Here is a 19,529-nt window from a genome sequence, read left to right on the forward strand (position 1 = left end):
CCTCACGGTCTGTGAGACCAACCGGGGCCTGTGTTGGCAGAGTGGTTGGGGAAGGAGACGTGGGTGTGGAAAACGGAGATGTGGAGCCCAGCCCGGGAAAGCCTGGGCGCCGGAATGTTTCAGACAGGGGTTTCATCTCCCCACGCATGCACCCGTCTGTCCATCCGCCTGTCCATCTAAAGTGCTCATTCACTTCTGTGTTGACTCATCTCCTTGTTCGACACGCGAGGCAACTTGGTCTACTTGAAAGAAGAACTTGTTTCGAAGCCACACGGGTCTGAGTTCCGATCCCGGTTTTGCCCTGCACCAGCTGAGTGGCCGCGGCCAGGCCTCAGTTTCCTCATCTGCAAAAGGGCACAACGACAGTGAGATGTCAGCTGCGAGGATGAACCGAGATGGGGATTCGGCGAGGTAGCAAGAGTCGCTGGGACGGGACGGATGCGTCACAAGCGGCAGCTGGTGTCCCCGTCACCACCAGCCAGTCGTTTAGAGTTTGTCCGGCTCGTGTGTGGGAAGTGCCTGGCCCCCATTCGCCGAGGGTGAACCGAGGCACATACCCAGGCCGCCCCGTGAGATCGTTCGAGATGCTGAATCCCTGGAACAGGATGGACGTAGGACGACCCGATCATCCCGGCCTCGGCTGCCGCCCGTTCTGACTCCTCCGACCACGGGTGGCCACACCTCACCGCCTCCTTCACGGCCCCTGATGACCCTGTAGGTTACGCTCTAACTCAATCCTATTTCTTTAAACAAGGGAAACCGAGGTACAGAGATGTTGCCGGTTGCCCAAGGCCCCCCCGGGAAGTGGCGGAACCGTGGGGGTACCTCAGGGGTCTTGCTTCCTAACCCGCCACTCGGCCCGAGTCACCGTGTCACCGCCCTCCAGGTGTCACTGGGGCTGAAGAACGGCCACTTGCAGCGGGGCCGGCCGGGCCACTGGGGGCTTCACCAGCAGGCGCAAGGGACCCGCACAGTATCGTGCTTCGGGGTCGTCAGTTCCAACTGCTTGTCGCCGTCTCGGGGTTCTGCGTGGCTCCCATCAGAGAACACCGACAGGAGCTGGCAGGTCAAGCTTGCTCACTTGGAAGTGCCCTGTCCGGACTCTGCCTTGTCACGGTTCAGAGACTGTGGTCCCAGCCCCAGGCCTGACCCTGGCTTGGTGCGTGCCCTGAAATCACCTAGCATCTCTGAGTTTCCACTCCGTCTACCTTACGGTCATGAGAGATCTCATGGCACAGGGCCGACGGTGTCCGTCGGGGGTTCGCTGAACCTCGAGGTAGCTGTTCCAGGTTTGGTTCAGTAACACTACAAAATCCCAAAGACCCAACCTCTTCTCTTTTCTGCTCCTCCAGCCTCGGCACGTTGGCTTTTCATCCTCAAGCTTGTGCCTCACGTACTCCATATGACTGCTGCAGCTCCAGCCATCAACTTTGCGCACAAGTTAAGAAGAAAATGAGTAGACCATTGTTTTTTTTTTTTCTCCTCCCAAGGGATGCCATCCCTTCTAGGAGCCCCCAGCAGATTTCTCTCTATGTCTCACTGGCCAGAATCGGGTGAGAGGCCCCGTCCGAGGCCCACAAATGGAGAGACCGTCGGAGTCACCGTTGGGGTCACAAACTCCCTCGCGCAAACCTACACCACTGCCGAGCAGCCGTGCGCGCTCCCGTATTCCCTTCGTAGGCTGCAGGAAAAGAAAAAGAGAGGAAGTAACTGCTGAGGGAAAACACGGGGCAGGGAGTCCCCTTGGAGCCCAGAGATGGGACCTCGTTGGGGCGTGAGGGGAAGACCAAGGAAGCCAGCGTGGTTGAGGGGAGTACAGGCAGAGTGGAAAGAGGAGTGTGCAGGGAGGGCTCCGATGGCCCGCCGGGACTGGGGATTCCACGTGAGTCGACGGGCAGGCTCGGGGAAGCTCCAGCCAGGAGGGATCTTGGTTGGGTTTTCCAACGTTCGCTCTGATGACCTTGGGGAATGGTAGAGGACGTTGGGGGGCCAGAAGGGAGGCTGTTGCTTACATCCACACAGAGCATGAGGGAGCTCCATGGGGGTAGATGGGGCCCCAGGGGAGACCCCTGCCGTGAGTGGCAATATCCAGCAGGGGGGAGGCTGGCCACCCAAACCCACTAGGGATATAACAAGGGCCCAGACACAGTGAGACGGTGCCGGGCACCAGAAGGCTTCTGGCTGATGAGAGGCAGATGGAACTCCCGTAAATCGGTGAGACCGTGGTTTTCGTTTGTCGTGGAGGGAGGGCGAGAGCCTGAGCCCCAGGGCTGAGTTCATTCGTAAATTCCTATCATTTCTAGATGGCTGCACTCAAAGCCATCCGCAGCCAAGGAGAGAAGAGTGAATGATGGCAAATGAAAACCAGAAGCAGGAACAGCCTGAAGAAATGGGAGGGAGTTCATTTCCCCCGCTGGGAGCACGTTCAGAGGTCCCCCCAGCCCGCCCGCCAGGGTAACTGTATCTCTGCCTCCTCCTGGCATCCCCCCCCCCACCCCGCCCCGCGATCCCCCCCCTCCCCACCTTCGTGAAATACCTTGGCAGGATGGCCCCGGCTCCTTCCGTGAGAATTTACTGCCCCAGTGTGAAATCATAGCCCTGTAACTTTCCCTTTAAGAGCTGTCAGAGCTGGAGAGGCTGGCCAAGCTTGGGCTGGAGGTGGGGACAGAGGGAAGAAAGGAAAAAAAGAGAGAGAGAGAGAGAGGCAGGAAAAGTTTCTTCAGAGGAAAATGCAGGGTTTGTCCTTAACTCTGACGTCAGATCTTGCTTTAATAACCCCCCCCCCCCCCCCCCGCCCCAGGCCTGTGGGAAGAGACATATCTGGTACTCCTGATGGGCCAGGCCAGTCTCTCGGCCCAGCTCCCCCGAGAGGCGGCCGGATCCTCTGGGCTGCTCGGTAGATGCCTTTGCCCCTGACTCCCAGGCATGAGGTGGTTCCTGCCCTGGACGCTGGTGGCAGTGACAGCAGCAGCCGCGGGCAGCGCCCTGGCCACGGTGAGTCCTGCTTGGAGGGGCTCAGACAGGGGACCCAGATCCCTTCTCCAGCCGGTTCTGCGGCATGGCGGGCCAGATGAAGAGGGGCTGGAAGTGTGGGGCCGAGGAGGTGCCCACATAGAGGCCAGGGGGAGAGCTGGGGCTGCAGGGGGTCGGCTGATCCCCTCACGCTTGGGGTCGGCAGCCCCGGGGGGGCGGGACAAAGCAAACAGGCGATCTACTCCCTTCTTTCCCACCTGAAACGCAGCAGGAAAGGGGCACTTGGCGGAGCGGGGCGTCGGGGGCCCGGACTCCCGTGCCAGCCCTGCCCAGGGCTGGCCGTGTGACCTTGGGCCAGTCACTCTTCCCCGAGCAGCGCGAAGCGAGGAAGTTGGCAGGCGATTCGTGAAGTCTCGGGTTTGGAACATGAGTCTCCAAATGCTGGAGATACTACAAGGAGAGGAGTCGGAAAACACCGAGAGAATTTGGAAAGGGAAATGCCAGCTTTCAACAAAAGCGCCTCTCTTGAGCAAACATTGCTTTGGGCGATTTCTAACCCCAGCCGCTGGCGCCTTGGGCTGGCACAGCCATCGATAGCTTAGGAAGCGTGCAAGGTGGGGCCCCGCGCATGAAGCCTGCTGCTGGGGGGGGGGGGGGGATCCTAAGGGTTCTCTCTCCTCCTCTCTCCACCCCAGGGCAACCCAAAGGGAAGGGAGGAGGGGTCTGCACCTTCAAGAAGCCAGGGGAGTAAGACATGTGGCAGAACACAGCCAGCCTGCTGGCTTTAAGGTGTACAGGCAGGTCCCGGGCAGGCAGGAGGTGGGCTTCTGGAAAGAGCTTCCGAATCCAAGATCCCACAGCCCGGGCCGGAGCTTGCTGCCAGCAGTAAAGCCGAGAGACAGAGGGAAGGTGGCAAGAAAGGCTTCGTTACCCGCTCACAGGGACACCTTCTTTGGGACCAACATCCCCATCTGTGAATGAGTTTGCTGAGGCTCGGGGGTAAAGCTAGTCGCCCACCGGTTCAGAGACGCTGGTTCCGATTCACCCAGATCTGAGGCTGAGAGCTGGCGGCCGGCCACCGCCCCGGTGCCTGTGGAGCTGGGTGACCGATGGTCCCCCAAGCGCCGTATGGTTGAGGAGGGCAGGGAGTGTATCTGTGTGATTTGTTGTGAAATCCTTTGAACCTTCATGGTGCCCCCTCCATAGTTGGTGCCAAGCCTTGCTACAAAACCCAGATACTAACTTCATTTTCTTAAAGAAAGAGGGGTGCCTGGGTGGTGGCTCGTTGGTTGAGCGTCCGACTTCGGCTCAGGTCACGATCTCACGGTTTGCGGGTTCGAGCCCTGCGTCGGGCTCTGGGCTGACAGCTCGGAGCCTGGGGCCTGCTTCCAATTCCGTGTCTCCCTCTCTCTCTCTGCCCCTCCCCCGCTTGTTCTCTCTCCCTCTCCCTCTCCCTCTCAAATAAAATAAAATAAAAAACAAACTTTAAACATTTTTTAGATAAATAGAACCAAGAAATGGAGGCTTAGAGCAAGTGAGGGACTTTCCCGGGGTCTCCCAACTAGTAAGTGGCCAGGGCTCAGATTTTCAGATCTTCCCTTGCAAATCCTGCTCGTTCTTCCAGAGCTTTCCTAGCTCAGGAGGGAAACTGAGCGTTCCCTATAGGCTGGGGGAACCACAAGGGGCCAGATCAGCCTTCCTTCGGGGGTGCTGTGGCTGGGAGGACAAGGGCTGGATGGAGAAAAGGTGCAAGGTGCAGGGCAGCAGGTGTCTGGGTGAGGAGGAGGAAAGGGGCCGTGCGCAGGTCCACACACACTGGAGCCCGGTACCTCCCAGACCGGGTGGTGCTGGGGAAGGGAGAGCCCGTCCGTTTCCACGGGCTCAGCCAAGGGCACACGCAGTGCAGCGGCCAAGAGTCCAGACAGACCCGGGCAACGGGACGGGAGGAGGTGGGCACCTCTCCTGCACGCAGCCCCCGCCTGGGGACCTTCTCTGGGCACCCAACCCTACCCGGCCCACACTGGTGTCCAGATTCAGGAGCTCCCACGCAAGGCCCCGCGGGAGAGCTCTCCCGGCATCCTAACCCGGCGAGGGCTCTGAGACAGATGGCAGCCAGGTCTTTGCCTTCCAGCCAAACCCCATACACGACCATCCTCGTAAAACTGACAGATAATGGGACTGCGAGTCCTTCCAGGGGCCCGGTGGGACTGCAATGGAAAAAAAATGACTATGGATGCTCATACGGAAGAAAGGGTTTGTGACAGTTGCCTGGAAAACTTCGAGGAAGCGGAGTTCTGAGGGAAGACTCGCCCTGTCAGATAGGGAAGGATTATCCAAAGGTTCTGTGACTGAAGGAGGAAGATGTCCACCAGGAGGAGACGAACGGAGGAAGCCGGGGCAGGGAGCTCAGGAGCTCGGCCAAGTCTCCTGGGAACGTGATAGCCGACAAAGCCATATTACAGATGCGACTGGCTTTTCCATCTCTGTTCATTTCTTCCTTCTAGGTGGACAGAGATCGGCCCCTTGTGCTAAGAGAGAGGGGCCACAGTTAGTGGGTACTGTCACGCCCCTGCCAGGTGCTCTTTGTGTGTACGTGTAAGACCCTCCTCGGTTCATCCGACAGACGTGCGCCCGCATTTACTGAGCACCTCCTACAAGTCTCATGGCAATACCGTGAAGCTGGTGTGATCATCCCTCTCTGCGGACGCAGAAACCGAAGGTCAGAGAGATTAGGCGATTTGCCCGAGGTCGCACAGCCGGTGACCAGCAGTGACCGATGTGGAGCCTCCGTCCCGCTCTTTGTGACACAGCCTGCTGCCTCCCTCGGCCGTGTCCTCGTGCAGGAACGAGGGGCTCGCGGTTTCTGCCCCTAGGGGCGCTTACAGGGCGAGCGAGACAGATGACAGCCGCCCACGTGTGGGGACGAGAGGTGGCAGGGATGGTACGATCCGGGAGAGAGGGGTCGGGGGCAGGCTCTACCGCCGGCGGGTAGAGCAGCTTCCTTGGCCACGCTGGGCCTCGCCGTCTGCTCTTGAAGACTGGGGCTAACGACCTGGGCCCTCCCTGCTGCTGGGGAGGGACGGCGGGACCGCTCCGGGGGGGGGGGGGGGGGGCTCTCCAAAGCCTGTGACTAGGTGGACAAATCCTGTGCCGATAAATCCCTGGGCCCGCCTTAGGTCCGTGGTATCCTGTGTACAGGCGAGGCCCGCATCCCCTCCCCCATATAAATGTACGTGGCGCGTGCACAGGTGTGTGTGTGCGCGTGCGTTAGACATCGTGGCTCGTTCGAGGGTGTAAATCGCCGAGGTGTGTGCGCGCTCGCGTGCCTAACGGGGGGGAGGGGGGGGGGACGCGCTGCGCGTGAAACGCAAGTCCGTCCTTCACTTCCAGGACCCGCCGCCGAGCAGGGTGGCCCGGGACGTGGCACATGCCCCGTTGCGCAGTGTGAGAACAGAAACGACAGGCCTTCTTTATGCCTCCCGTCCGTAGCTTGGGCTCCGAGCCAGCGCTTCAAACCCCACCCCAGGCCCCTGCTCAGACGCTCTGCTCCCGGCTGCGGCCCCTCCCGCTTGCCGCTTGCCAGGGACGTCGGGGGCCCGAGCGCGGCACGGACAGGCATTTTCCAACCGGCGAGGGCGCTCGGCGAAGCCTGGCCTTCCCAGACGGGCGTGGGAGCAGTGCTCCCTGGAGCCCCAGACCCCGACCGCGGCCCGGGCACTACCTCCGGGGACCTGTGTGCCGACTCACCTCCCCCAGCTTTTAGCAGAGGCCCCTGCCCCACGCCAGCAAAGCCGCCACAGGCCGGGAGGCTGTCTTTAGCTCCCTACAGGGATTTTGCGCCTGGGATTCCGCCCGGAAACCTGGGCCATCTCTCTGGGCCGCAGGGAGGGGCTGCTGCGCGCGTTGCGGTTTCCAGATGGGAGCGAGGAAATCGAGACAACAATGGCCCAGGCTGGGCTTAGCCCCTGAGAGGGGGTGGGAGGCTTGCCGAGCACAGCCAGGAGAGCAAAGGGAGGAAGGAGGTTTGGAGCCGGGACCATATGATGCCACAGATGCCCAAGAGCGAGACTTCAGCACGTTGTACGTTCGTTCAGTCCACGCCACCGGGGCTCCCCACGCCTTGGCAGCACTGATCGTAATGAAGGCAGAAGACACCGATCAGGTGCTTGCTGGGTCCTGCACGTAGGGTCCTAAGCACTCTGCACACAGCAGCTCACTCGCAGGCCACGTCTGTGAAGCAGGCAGCAGCATCCCGGCACTGTCCAACGTGGCCACTGGCCACATGCAGCCACCGAGCACCTGAAACGTGGCTCGTCCCTGCTGAGGGTGTAAAACACACAGCAGCTTTCAAAGATCCGCTGTGAGCACGGGACGTACAGTTCTCCCTGTAAGTTTTCTACTGACCCCACGGTGAAATGAGAATATTTTTCATATATGGGGTTAAAGAAACACGAAGCTAACGCTCACTGATTTCTTGTTAGTTTCCAGCGTGGCTCCTAGAAAATATAGAATTCCGTAGACGGCACACATCGTGTTTCACGAGACGGTGTCGGCCGGGCAAGACACAAGGGCACGTAGATGGATTTTCATTGGTGGAAAGGGAAAGATGTTGAGGACTCTACCCTCCCCCCCAACCCAGCTTTCCCACTGAGCCCGTCTCTTCATCTGTGAAAAGACAGCATATTTGTACTTGCTTCCACGGGTTATCGAGATGATTAAGGAGTGAAATACAGATGAAGTACAGAAAGCCGCAGCACCCCCAAGGGGAAGTGGGGAACCGATTCCCTTTCCCAGCTTGAGCTGCGGCGCTGGCTGCGGAGAAGTGCCAGGTCTGAGCAAATGAGCAGGGCTTGATAAAGACCGTAGGCCGGGCCCCGGTGGGGGGGGGGGGGGCGGGGCAAGAGGAGGGGCAGGCTTCCTGGTGGGTTGTGCTGGGCTCAGCGCTGAGCTGATCTCCTTGAAGCTCCCAAGGTTTTCACATCCCGGCGAGCTTCCCAGGACATTTCAAGGGAGCCAGTGAACACATTTGGATTATCACAGAGGAGAGAGAAATACTAATGACGATGGTGATGATGGTCGAGACGCCAGTGAATGACGATGCTTGTAGCCGAGACTTAGGCCTTACGACCCCGAGTCCCCTGCTGCTGACCCCGGTTTTCATAGCCCGTCCACTTACTGTTACATGGACGCTGACAGCTTTGCTGGGCACCCAGCCCCTTCCCATTTCCAGAGATGCGGTGAGAAGCTGTGACCTTTGTCCCCACGGTCAAGCATGGCTCGCGTGTTGGAGACACGCTTTGACCCCAGCAGACGGGATTGCAGTGAGGAATCTGAGGGGAAGCTCAGAAGGCTGCAGGACAAAAACACCAGTTCCAGGGCTCTGAGCCTGAATTCCTGGGAAGAGGCCCCCAGGTATCGTGCACATTAAGTGGCACCTTGGTGATTCTTACGCACACCTGATTTCAAAAATCCTACCTGTCCCTCCTCCAGCCTTGACATTCTGTTAATCTGCCCTCCTGCTCCTCCTCTCTGAGAGAGGCAGGGGGTGGGGGGAGGGAGACAGAAGCAGAGGAGGAGGAACCAGGCCTCTCAAAACGTGAATAATGAATATCCCAGGGGATGGGACACAATCTGAGCCCACCCACCCCAAGGACCCCAGCCTGGAGGCAAGTCCAGGCTTGGGACATCAAGGGTGGATCTGCTGAGCCTTGGTGGGGGTAGGAGGGGGCGGTCAAGGAATTGAGAGCCCAGGTCCTAAGAAGAGGAAGAGAGGGGTCCAGCCCAGCCCCTCTGGGAATCCTGCGCTGTGTCTCGTAGGTGAGAGAAAGGGCGTGTGCCATGCGGCTGCCCAGGGCAGGAATGCGCAAGGGGGTGAAGGCTAGAAGAATATTCTAAGAGAGCTGGGGCCACCATCCGCCCTTATGTCCCCTCCCAGTGCCTCCATCCGTCACTCCTCCCAGCTGTCAGTGGGGGCAGGGCCCTCCCTACGGTACCTCCAGGGGTTTCCTGCGGCCTAGAGGTCTAAGTCCCCACACGCAGCTTGGAGGGAGGAGATGGCAATCAGAATGATCTGGAGTAAACCGTGCAGCTTGCATGTGGAAAGGGGACCATCTTGAGCACCTTACTCAACCTTTTTGAGCCTCAGTTTCCTGTGACACAGGGACTTACGCTCTCTGAATGTCACTGTGCCAGGGAAGGAGCTGGGCGCAGAGCCTGGAGCAGCTGGGTGCTGCCTGAATACTACCTTACTTGCTCCTCTGAGTCTCGCCAGGCCTGCTTTCCAGCCTCATCCTCTGGGACTGCCTTCGCTCACCCCCTCCCCTGCTTCAAGGGCCACGTTCCCAAATACTCGTGTGACCTCACTCCTGTGCACATGTCCTTGCTGTTCCTTCTGCCTAAAATGCCTTTCCCCCTCTTCCGTGTTCTTGCCCAGGTGGAAGGAAACACGTCATTCAAGAGGAGCTCTCTGCGGGCCTCGCCCCACGTACGAGCCACCCTTCCTCACACTCCTTCCTCCCGCAAGGACAGACCCCCGGGCCTTGGCATGTGCCGTGCCCTACCCCCCGGCCTCGCTCAGACTTTCTCCCTTCTAGACCTGCAACTTTCCCCGCTCAGCTCGGCTGTCACCGTGGGTACACATCATAGGGGCCTAATGCATGCCTGTTGGTTGAATGAATGAGTGAAGAAAACCGGAAGGGCGGGGCAGGCTGTGTATAGAGGGGACAGGGAGGCAGGGAAGGCACGAAACTGAACTTTCTGGTGGAGGCTTTATGCTAGGGAAGCAAGGAAGGGACCTGACAAGAGGGCCTGGGCCTGACTACTAAGGGGGCTGAAGGGGGGACTTCCTTCCTGAGCACAGAACTGCCCCTTCCCAGCTGGGCCTCAGGCTTTCATCTGTAAAATGGACTCGAAAAGCCCGGCCCACAGAGCCCTCGTGGCTGGAGAGAGAAGGCAGGGTAGGTACCGAGCACGTGCAGAGGACGAGGTTGGGGGGCCACCAATGGGGCAGCGAACATCCAGGTGCTCTGGCAGTGGGGAGTGCAAGGCCCCGTGGAGAGTCCCTGAACAGCCATGTGGGTCCCGCATTGATGGGCCTCAGCCGCCTATCCATCCTTCTTGCTGCTGCCCTGTAATCCTACAGCCTCCATGTGCGTGTACACACGCATGCACACAGACATAGGCATACACACACATGGAGACAGGCGTACACAAGTGCACACACAGGCATACGCGCACACAAAGGCACGGGCACACCTAAGTGCACACACACACAGATATACATGCACACACATGCACAGAGGCATATACACACACATAGAGACATGGGAATACACACACACACACACACACAGACATATGCACACACACGCACACCTGCTGACTTCCTGAAGAGCTGCTTCTGGCCCCTGTACTCCAAGGAGTTGTGTCCTGACCCTTGCAAACTTCCGCTCTTAAACAACCAGAAGCATCACCCCGTGTTGGACCCTCACCGTGAGCCGGGGCCCCCCACGCCTCGTTTAGTCCACAGGTGAGCTCTCCGTGGTAGGAGCTGTTATCGCCCCTGCTTTACAGAGGAGGAAACCGAGGCAGAGTTTTACCTATTCCCCATGCCATCCGAGCTTCAAAACCCCCACCTTATTCCCTGTGCGGGGCCGGCGGGACCTGCTCCCAGGGGTGACCTTGTGTGCCAGCCCCTCACCCATGTCTGTCCTCCCAGCCTGAGTGGGGACCCAATGCAGGAGGACGGAAGGGAGCTGAGGTCAGGCTCCGGATGCTGGAGGGAGGAACCACCTTATCAGAGGCCCAGCTCAGCCAGCCAAGCGCATTGGAAGGCTCTAGAGGGTTGCCTCATCCCAACCTGCCCTGTGTTTTGGGGGGGGGAGACAGGTGCTCATCCAAGGCCATGAGTCTCAGCCCGGGGCTGGAACCCAGGGTGTCCCACCTCCAGGCACGGGCCTAGGAGCTGAAGACGCCTCTCCCACCCCATCAGGCAGAAACTCCCTCTTCCCTGGAACAGGTCTGACCTCAACAGATGGCAGTTTCTTCCACCCTTGTCTGTGTTGGCTATGCTCCAGGGCCGGCCCCCTCCCTGCTCACCCCATGGCCACCGTCACTTCCAGGCCTGGGGCATGGAAGGCTCTCAGTTCCTTTGGGGGAATCACATGAACTGGAAATTGGGCAAGAGAAGGGTCCCTTAGAGGTCTGTGGAGGATTGTGAGACCCAGAGTCAGAAGAAGTGAGTGCGTAATTTTCTGGCCATGTCTCTTAACCTCTGTGGGCCTCAGTTTCCCCGTCTGTCAAATTGAGACCGTGAGGGCTGATCTCACAGGGTTGTTTGGATCATCACCTGACACCGTGGGGTGGCTGACTCAGGAAAGACCCCTCCTTCCCCCGGGGGACGCACATGTCCCAGGCATGGCCCTTAAGGTCCTCTGACTGTGGCCCCAGCCTACCATCTCCATAGCTCCGAACCCTAAACCCCAGTATTGACCCCTGGTCGTTCCTGTGCCATATCGCTGCCACCCGCATGGCCTTATTCCTGCTGTTCCTCAGCTTTGACGTTCTCTCTGCCCTCCCGGTCAATTCTCACTCATCCTTAAGGACACAATGCAAGGAACGCCTCCTCCAAGAAGCACTCACTCCTTGCTCCCATGCCTCTGCCCCTGGCCTTCTTACCATGTTCTCCTAGCCCTCATTTAGAGTCTGCTGAGGCCCTGCGCAGCTTGGCCCTTGGGTTCAAATCCCAACTCTGCCATTTGCTAGTGGCCTTGGGCAAATTATCCGACCTTTCTGTGGTTCAGTTCACTCCTCTGTAAATTGGGGAAGATGATCGTAAAAGCAGCCTGCCTTTTAGGGTTATCGCGAGGATAAAATGATTTACGTAAGGTGTAAATGAATAAAAGAGGCATAAAAGGCGAAACGCAGAATCCCATGTAGACCTTGCGTTGATCTTGATTCAGAGAAACCATCTGATTAAAGAAAAAAAAAAACCTTGGAGACAATCAATGCAATTTGAATAAGGACTAAGGACTTGTGGTTGAAGTTGGTAACAGGTGAGAGAGCCCGTGTGGCTCTCCCGACTTTGGTAAATGCGTACACATGTCTCCAGCAAAGAATGAATAGGTTCTGTAAAAGTTTTTTATGTTTATTTATTTTTGAGAGAGAGAGAGAGAGAGAGAGAGGGCATGCATGAGCAGGGGAGGGGCAGAGTGCGAGGGAGACGCAGAAACCGAAACAGGCTCCAGGCTCTGAGCCATCAGCACAGAGCCCGATGCGGGTCTCGAACCCACGAACCGCGAGATCGTGACCTGAGCCGAAGTCGGACGCTCAACCGACTGAGCCACCCAGGCGCCCCAAGAACGAACAGGTTTTGAAGTCGTTAACACAAATAGTGCTGATACGAACGCCTGCCCCCGACATGTGTGCCACCAAGGGTTAGCGGTCATTAACAGTACTGTCACTCTGTCCCGGAAGACCGCAAACGCTTCCTATAAAAGATCAGATGGTAAATATTCTAGGCTTTGTGGGCTATAAGGTCTCCGTGGAGTATCCCTCTTTCTTTTTGTTGTTGTGTTTTACAACTTTTTTTTTAATTTTTTTTTCAACGTTTTTTATTTATTTTTGGGACAGAGAGAGACAGAGCATGAACGGGGGAGGGGCAGAGAGAGAGGGAGACACAGAATCGGAAACAGGCTCCAGGCTCCGAGCCATCAGCCCAGAGCCTGACGCGGGGCTCGAACTCACGGACCGCGAGATCGTGACCTGAGCCGAAGCCGGACGCTCAACCGACTGAGCCACCCAGGTGCCCCAAGACTGCATGCTTATAAAGCCGATTAGCAGAAAATCTCAAAAGATCTTCCACATCCCGTGACACGCAGCCTGGCCAATGCCGAGTCAGCCGCGGGGCCTTCTATTCCCTGGAAATCCTGCCATCGGAGCCAGAGACGGGCTTGGAGGGCTCTGGACAGTGCTGGGTCCTCCCACACTCAGGCCAGGTGACGTTAGGGGCTGGGAAACTAAGATCTTTCGAAGACAGGCCTCCCCTGCAGGGCAGCACCCCCCCCCCCGCCCTGGGAACAGGGGTACAGATCCCTAGGGGTTCTCTCCTACAAGGAGCTCAGGAAATAGGTGTCCCCCACTTACACTGTGACTGCCCCATCAGGGGTACCAAATGTGAGAACAATGGGGTGGGGACAGCAGGTGGGCCCAGGCCACAGGGGGCCACATTCTTCTACTCCCCCACCTCAGGGCCCTCTTTTCAGTGAAGGGGTGAACAGAAACTGCCTCCCGGCAGCGCAGCCCCTTCCTGAAGCCCCCCCAGAACACCGTTGGGGTCCGCTCACGCCATTTCTGTCTCAAGCCTGCCCCCTTGTGGAGCCTCTGGGTGCAGCCTCCCAAATGCGGCTGAGCCAGGCTGTAGGACCATCCCTTCCAGTGGTCTGAGCACTTGCCCAGGGCAAGCCAGGCACGGTGCCGGGGACTGAAGAGGCAGGAAGAGACGGCTCATCCCTGAAAACCCCCATGACGGGGGTCCTTGGCAGCTTGGGCTCAACCCCATCACATTCCTCACCACCCCGAGCGGTAGTCTTGAGGCTGTGCCCTTTCCTCTCACCCCGGTGTCCCTGTCACCGATGAACCACACTCACATTCAGAAGGGGGTGGGGTCCACTTTATCATCAAGCAGAAATCTCAGTTCCCTAGGCGCCCCTCCCCGCCACGGCCAGCCTCCCACTTCCTGCCCCCTTGCCTGTCGCCCGGCGTTCTTGGAAAACCGACGTGCGAGTCAAATCGAACACTGACTTGTGCCTGAGGGCTGGAAAACACCCTGAAACCCATAGTCCCTGCTCATCTTTTTAAAAAAATTCTAACATTTATTTATTTTTGAGAGACAGAGAGACAGCATGAGCCGGGGAGGGGCAGAGAGAGAGGGAGACACAGAGCCCGACTCGGGGCTCGAACTCACGGAGCGTGAGATCGTGAGCTGAGCCGAGGTTGGACGCTGAACCAGCCGAGCCAGCCAGGGGTCTCAGTTCTTCCTCATCTCTAAACAGCATCTCAAAACTACTTTTGCAGCATTTCCTACAGGGGCTTTCATTCCCCCCCCCCGCCCCCAGTTTTCATCAGGTTAAATTTGTCCAGTAAATAGTACAACTGAAGGGATCAATCGATTTCTTCTAACCTGCTTAGTGACCACCCTCTTTGTCGAGAGGGCTGAGTGACACAGTCTTCACCCATTCAGGCAAGCTGTAACGAAATACCACACATGGGGGGCTTATAAACAACGGAAGTGTTCGGACGAACATTCGAGGTGGGGGTCGGGAATCTGTATTTTAACAGGGTCCGTGGGCTCGCTGTTCTCTGCTGCATGTAGAACCCCGTGGAAAAGTTGGGATATCTGGGGACCCTGACCGCCCACCCGTGTCTGTTCAAGCCTCCGGGTGGTTCTGACAGGCAGCAAAGTCTGGGAACCGCCGTGGGAAGCGCTTCTGTTTGTAGTGGGTGTGTCCGAGCTGTCTGGGGAAGGGGGCAGGGCTTGGGGCCGGCTCCTGTGGGTTCTGGGGAATAGGGGGAGAGGCTGCCAAACCCAAAGAAAGTGGGAGCTTGGCAAAAGCCTCAGGGGGTCCCAAGGGCCCAGCCAAGCACCCTGGGGTTCCAGGAAGAGCCTCGGCCCCCAAGGGGAAGTCCTAGAGAGAGGGGGACCGTGGCTTTGGTGGTGATTCAAAGGGAGGCCGGAGGCTTCAAGCACGGAGATTAGAGTCAGACCCTGCAGGTTCACTCCTTCTGCCAGTCGCTGCCCGTGCACCTGGGCAACTCCCTGGCCTCCCTGAGTCTCAGTTTCCCCACCGGTTAAGGGCGTGGAGTGCTTGTCGCACAAAGGGTTGGTATGAGGCTTCTAGTACTAACCGAATGCACGGAATGCGCTCAGCACCGTATCTGGCATATTTAATGCCGAAGATGCCCGGCATTGATCAAATTCGCCTGCCTGGGCCCCACGATCGGCTGTGGGCGCCCCTGGCATGGAAGTATAAGGTCCGGGAATTAAGAGCCTGGAAAGGCGGCACAGTGAGACCGAGCCCCGCGAGGACAGGGGATCTGAGGGACCCACCGCGCCAGCCCCGTCCAGCACGGGGCCCGCCCCGCTGCAAGTGCCCAGGAAAGATCCTTCCGAAAGGAAACCGTGGGCTTCACGTCCGGCTTCAAATGGGCAGGTGGGTCAAAGAGGAGTTCTAAGGTGCGTCCCAGCTGGAACGCTCAAGGGCCCTTCCGAACGAGTCTGGTCCTAAGCCCGGCTCAGTCTGGTCCCCACCCCCGGCTCAGCAGCAATTATCAGCTCCTGATCTCTCCTGCCCTCTCGGCCCCAGGACAGTAGTTCGGGCTAGAGTTCATGCAGGAAGCAGGACTTTGAAGGAGGGCGCCGGGCCGCCGGGCCTCAGCTTTGGCAATGACACGGGCGCCGGAGGTCTCCGGGTGCCACGAAGTGCGATCCTGAAGGGACGGACCCTTCACACGGGGATCCCCACAGCCTCTCCGGGAGCTCCCAGCCTCTGGATATTTGTTTTGGTTAGGTCCGATGGGAGCATGTTCCCAAAGACCACGGGAGCTCGGTCTTTCCTGCGGGGGGTGACTGAAGACGGCCGAAGGGCCGGGGGCTCCAGACCTCCTGGTAAGGCAGAACTTAGTTTCATCCTGGATGTGTCCCACCCGCCCCCCAACCCCCCCGACTAGCTGTGCGGCCTTCACAGCCACTCGGCCTCGCTGAGCCTCCGTTTCCTCTGCTCCGGGGACAATTAGTAGGCCTGCCTTGTGATTTGTTGAGGGAACCATATGACAGGGGGCAGAAGAACCTCTCCACTGAGAGGTGAGCACTCAGTGGATACTAGCTGCGATGTAAGGGCCTGTGTGTGTGCGCATGTGCACAGGGAAATGGACAGTACGTGGCTCCCGCCCTCAAGGGAGGACAGTGTCGTGGGGGCAACGTACATTGACTCTTCCACTCATTCTATTGATAGATGTTTATTGACACCTGCTCTATGACAGGCTTTGGAAGGCCTGACACCCTCCTACAGCCCCCAGCCGGGAGGAATGTCCAGATGCTTCTTGATTACCTCCACTGGCAGCGCGCTCACTACCTTATAACTGATTTCCTTCCATTAGAAAATTCTCCACGTACGGTAGTGGGACAAGCACGGACCCAACAGATTTGGGTTTGAGTCAAATTCTACCACTTCCTGCGTGTTAACCATGAACAAGTCCCTTTGCTGACATACACAATGGAGATCGCGATACCAACCGCTGTGGGGAAGACAAGACAGGCCACAATAACTGAGACCTGGCTCAAGACTGGCCCCTGGCGGCCACCAGAGCTGTGGTCTGCAATGGAATGGACTGGCTAGGACAAGCCAGAAGCTCTAGCCGCGTGGTGCTTGGGCCCAGAACCTTGGTGGGTGGGGGTATCTAGTCGTAAGAACATCATTTTACAACAGAGAAAACCAAGGCTCAGCAAGTGAACTCCCAGAGTCTCTTGGACAGTATGTTGCAAAGACTAGACGTGGCCCAGGGTGACGTTTCTAAAATACACATCTGTGCCCCCATCTTTCTCCTGCTAACATCCTTCAACAAATCATCGCAGCAGACTCCATCCAAAAGCCTGAGACATTAGCCAGGCATTCAAGGCTCTCCTTGATCTTTGTGCCCAGCGACCTCATTGTCATCTATGAGAAGGTGCCCATGTGCTTGCATCTGGGGCACAGGGAGAATCGTGGGGAGCTGGTGCAGGGTGCGGTCAAGAGGCGGGAGGAGATTGAGGTCTGTTGGCCTCCTGGGTGGTCAGTTAGTGAGAAGAAGGTTGTGTGTCATGCACCCTTGCTTCCTTCGAGTCTTGCACAAAGCCTGGCACGTGGTAGGTGTTCGCGAAGCATCTGTTTCCGTAGAATACGCGAAAGAGGGGATGCACATGTCCCCAACTCAACGGTCCACCCCCGAGGGCAGGAACCACCTGCCACCCCTCTGCTTCCCTGCGTTGCACACACACACACACACACACACACAGAATTCATCATCAGGAGGGGTGTGCAGGCACAACCCCTGTGGTGTCAACGCTTGACAAGGCAGCAAGGATTCAGGGGGTTTCACACCAAATGCGGGAGTCCTCAGGCCCCCCATGCACTCCAGGTACCTTCTCCTCTGGACTGAGGACTAGGAGATTTCCCACCAGCAGATGGCGCCAAGAGCCAGGACTGGGTTAAAGATGCCCAGAGCCCATCCCTGGCAGCCCCACGTCCCCTAACTGGCTTTCCTCAAGGAGCTGTGTGCCCCGGGGCTCCGGGTAGGTACTAAAATGGAGGCTTCCTCCTTCCCTCCCTCCCTCCCTCCCTCCCTCCCTCCCTTCCTTCCTTCCTTCTTTCCTTCCTTCCTTCCTTCCTTCTTTCTTTCCTTCCTTCCTTCCTTCTTTCCTTCCTTCCTTCCTTCCTTCTTTCCTTCCTTCCTTCCTTCTTTATTTCCTTCCCTCCCTCTCTCCCTCTGCCTTCCTTCCTTCCTTCCTTCCTTCCTTCTTTCCCCTTCCTTCTTTCTTTCTTTCCTTCCTTCCTTAACTTGGAGACCCAGGTGACCATATGGAGAAGGGTCCCTGCCAGGTTATAGCCAATCCCACCTCAGCTCAAAGTGAGCCCTATGCTCCCCGCAAGCCCTGTGCCGAGCCCTGTGGGGGTGGGAGAGGATGCCCAACCAAGAAATGCAAAGGAGAAGTCATGCTTTTGAGCATGGGACACCAAATCAAGGGACACCGAAGCCCCTGGGGTCAACAGTCCCCTGTGCACCCAGTCCACTAGGCAACACTTACAAAGCCCTGCAGTGCTCACATTCTAGTAGAGAAGGAACACCTCGAACATCGTCTGGGGGAGGCATGGAAGGCTTCCTGGAGGACAGGGCTTTTTGTTTCCTCTGCCGTGTGTGCGTGTGCGTGTGCGTGAGTGTGTGTGACCTGAGGGCCTGGGGACGGGTCAGAGACAGTCCCTGAGACAGTTGCTTACGAAGCTCTGAGCTTTCTAGTGTCACAGACAGATGAGGGAAATTCTCTCCACAGAGTCAGGAAGAGGTAAATATGCGTACGTACCTCCGGTTGGCTTTATTGATGAGGGGGGTTGGGGTTTTATTGTGTCGCACTGTGTTTATGAGGAAAAGCAAGCAGGGGCAGGGAAACTTATGTCCCTCCGGTAGAAAAGGGCACGACTGAGCCCCGAAACCAAACCCAGAGGTGACGAAAGCCTCAAATCAAGGTCTGCCTATTTGATTTTGAAGGGCCCTTCGTTTGTTAAATCGATTTTTGTAGCACCTATTCTGTGCCAAAGCCATAACCAAGAGCCCCGCCCATCCAGCACCTCAACCTGGATCATCTCTCCTGGCCGCTGGTCCACACAGCGAGGTGGACTTCACTCCCCTTGACAGAGCCATTTCCTGCCCTTCCCGAGAGCCCCCGGGGCTCCCCTGGGATGCCCGGCACTCTGCATACAGGCTTGCATTGTAATAACCCCCCTCTAATGTCGGTCTCTCCCCGAAGCTGTGGGTGCTCCAAAATCAGAGAAGGTTTCAGTTCATCTTCAAATGCCTAACACTTGAGAGAGGCTGTGAGCTGGCTCAGCTGGGGGTGGGGGGTGGGGGGTGCAACTACAAGAACCCAGAAGGCAAACGTAAAGGACATAGAAATAAGAGTCACAAGAGTCGCGTGTATCTCGGTCCTGACCCATACTGTGTCACCCTGAACACGTCCGTCTGCCCTTTTGGGTCTCAGTTTCCTCCTCGGGAGAAGGGAGGACGAATCTGTCTGAATCTGTCCACATGTGCTGTTCAAAGGAAGAAATGCAGATCTCTAAGTTCCACAGAGCAAGGCTTCCTGGGTTCGAGATAGAGGGACTGGCCCCGGGGGACTCACCAGCCCCACCTTGGCCCCTCACAGAAGCCCTGGTCCCATCTTTGCTGACCTTGGAATTCTGGAGTCACGGTTGAGAAGTCCTGGATGGGGTCCTCCCCAGCAGGGACCACGCTGGCCTGGGGGTGGGAGAATGGCCAGAAGCTGGCGGCACGCTCTCTGTCCTCAGGCAATTCCCTTTCTCCCGGGGCCTCAGTTTCCTCCCGTATGAAGAGGGAGGGTTCAGGGAAAGAGCCAGAGGAGGTGGGAAGGTGACTGGTTCCCAGAGGTACAGGCGGCTTGAAGCTCCCAAACTCAAAGACACCCCAGAGCCGCCTTCCGTTGTGTCCACCTGGGATGGCTTTTGGGACCTGTCCCCGCCCCCCTTCCCGGCTTCCCGGTGTTGTGTCCCTCATATTTTCAGGATGAAGATGAACGTGTGGGCCGGGGGATGGGAAGGGGGCCCTGGGAAGCACGTGGGTGGGGGGGACTCCCCTCTGCAGGCCTAACACTAGCCACAGGGGCTAACTCCCCTCTGCAGGGGCAGGGAGAGCCAGCCCCCGCACCCCGTAGCCTTTCCCTGGTGCTCAGAGAAAAAATAATAACGATGACAGCAGTAATGATAATAATAATAATGTCAGCTGGTTAACAC

The 19,529-nt window shown here is 57.8% G+C and overlaps 1 protein-coding gene across 1 annotated transcript in view; it reads left to right on the plus strand.

Annotated features, from left to right (window-relative positions):
* The first annotated feature begins 2,696 nt into the window (after positions 1–2,696).
* Positions 2,697–19,529, plus strand: part of CCN4 (cellular communication network factor 4) — a 33,783-nt gene continuing 16,950 nt past the window's right edge. The window contains exon 1 of the mRNA XM_047842719.1: positions 2,697–2,994. Within this exon, the coding sequence (XP_047698675.1) occupies positions 2,926–2,994 (69 nt within the window). The 5' untranslated portion in view covers positions 2,697–2,925. The remainder of the gene's footprint in view (positions 2,995–19,529) is intronic.

The sequence above is a fragment of the Prionailurus viverrinus genome, chromosome F2, assembly GCF_022837055.1.
Source record: "Prionailurus viverrinus isolate Anna chromosome F2, UM_Priviv_1.0, whole genome shotgun sequence".
Classification (NCBI taxonomy): Eukaryota; Metazoa; Chordata; class Mammalia; order Carnivora; family Felidae; genus Prionailurus; species Prionailurus viverrinus.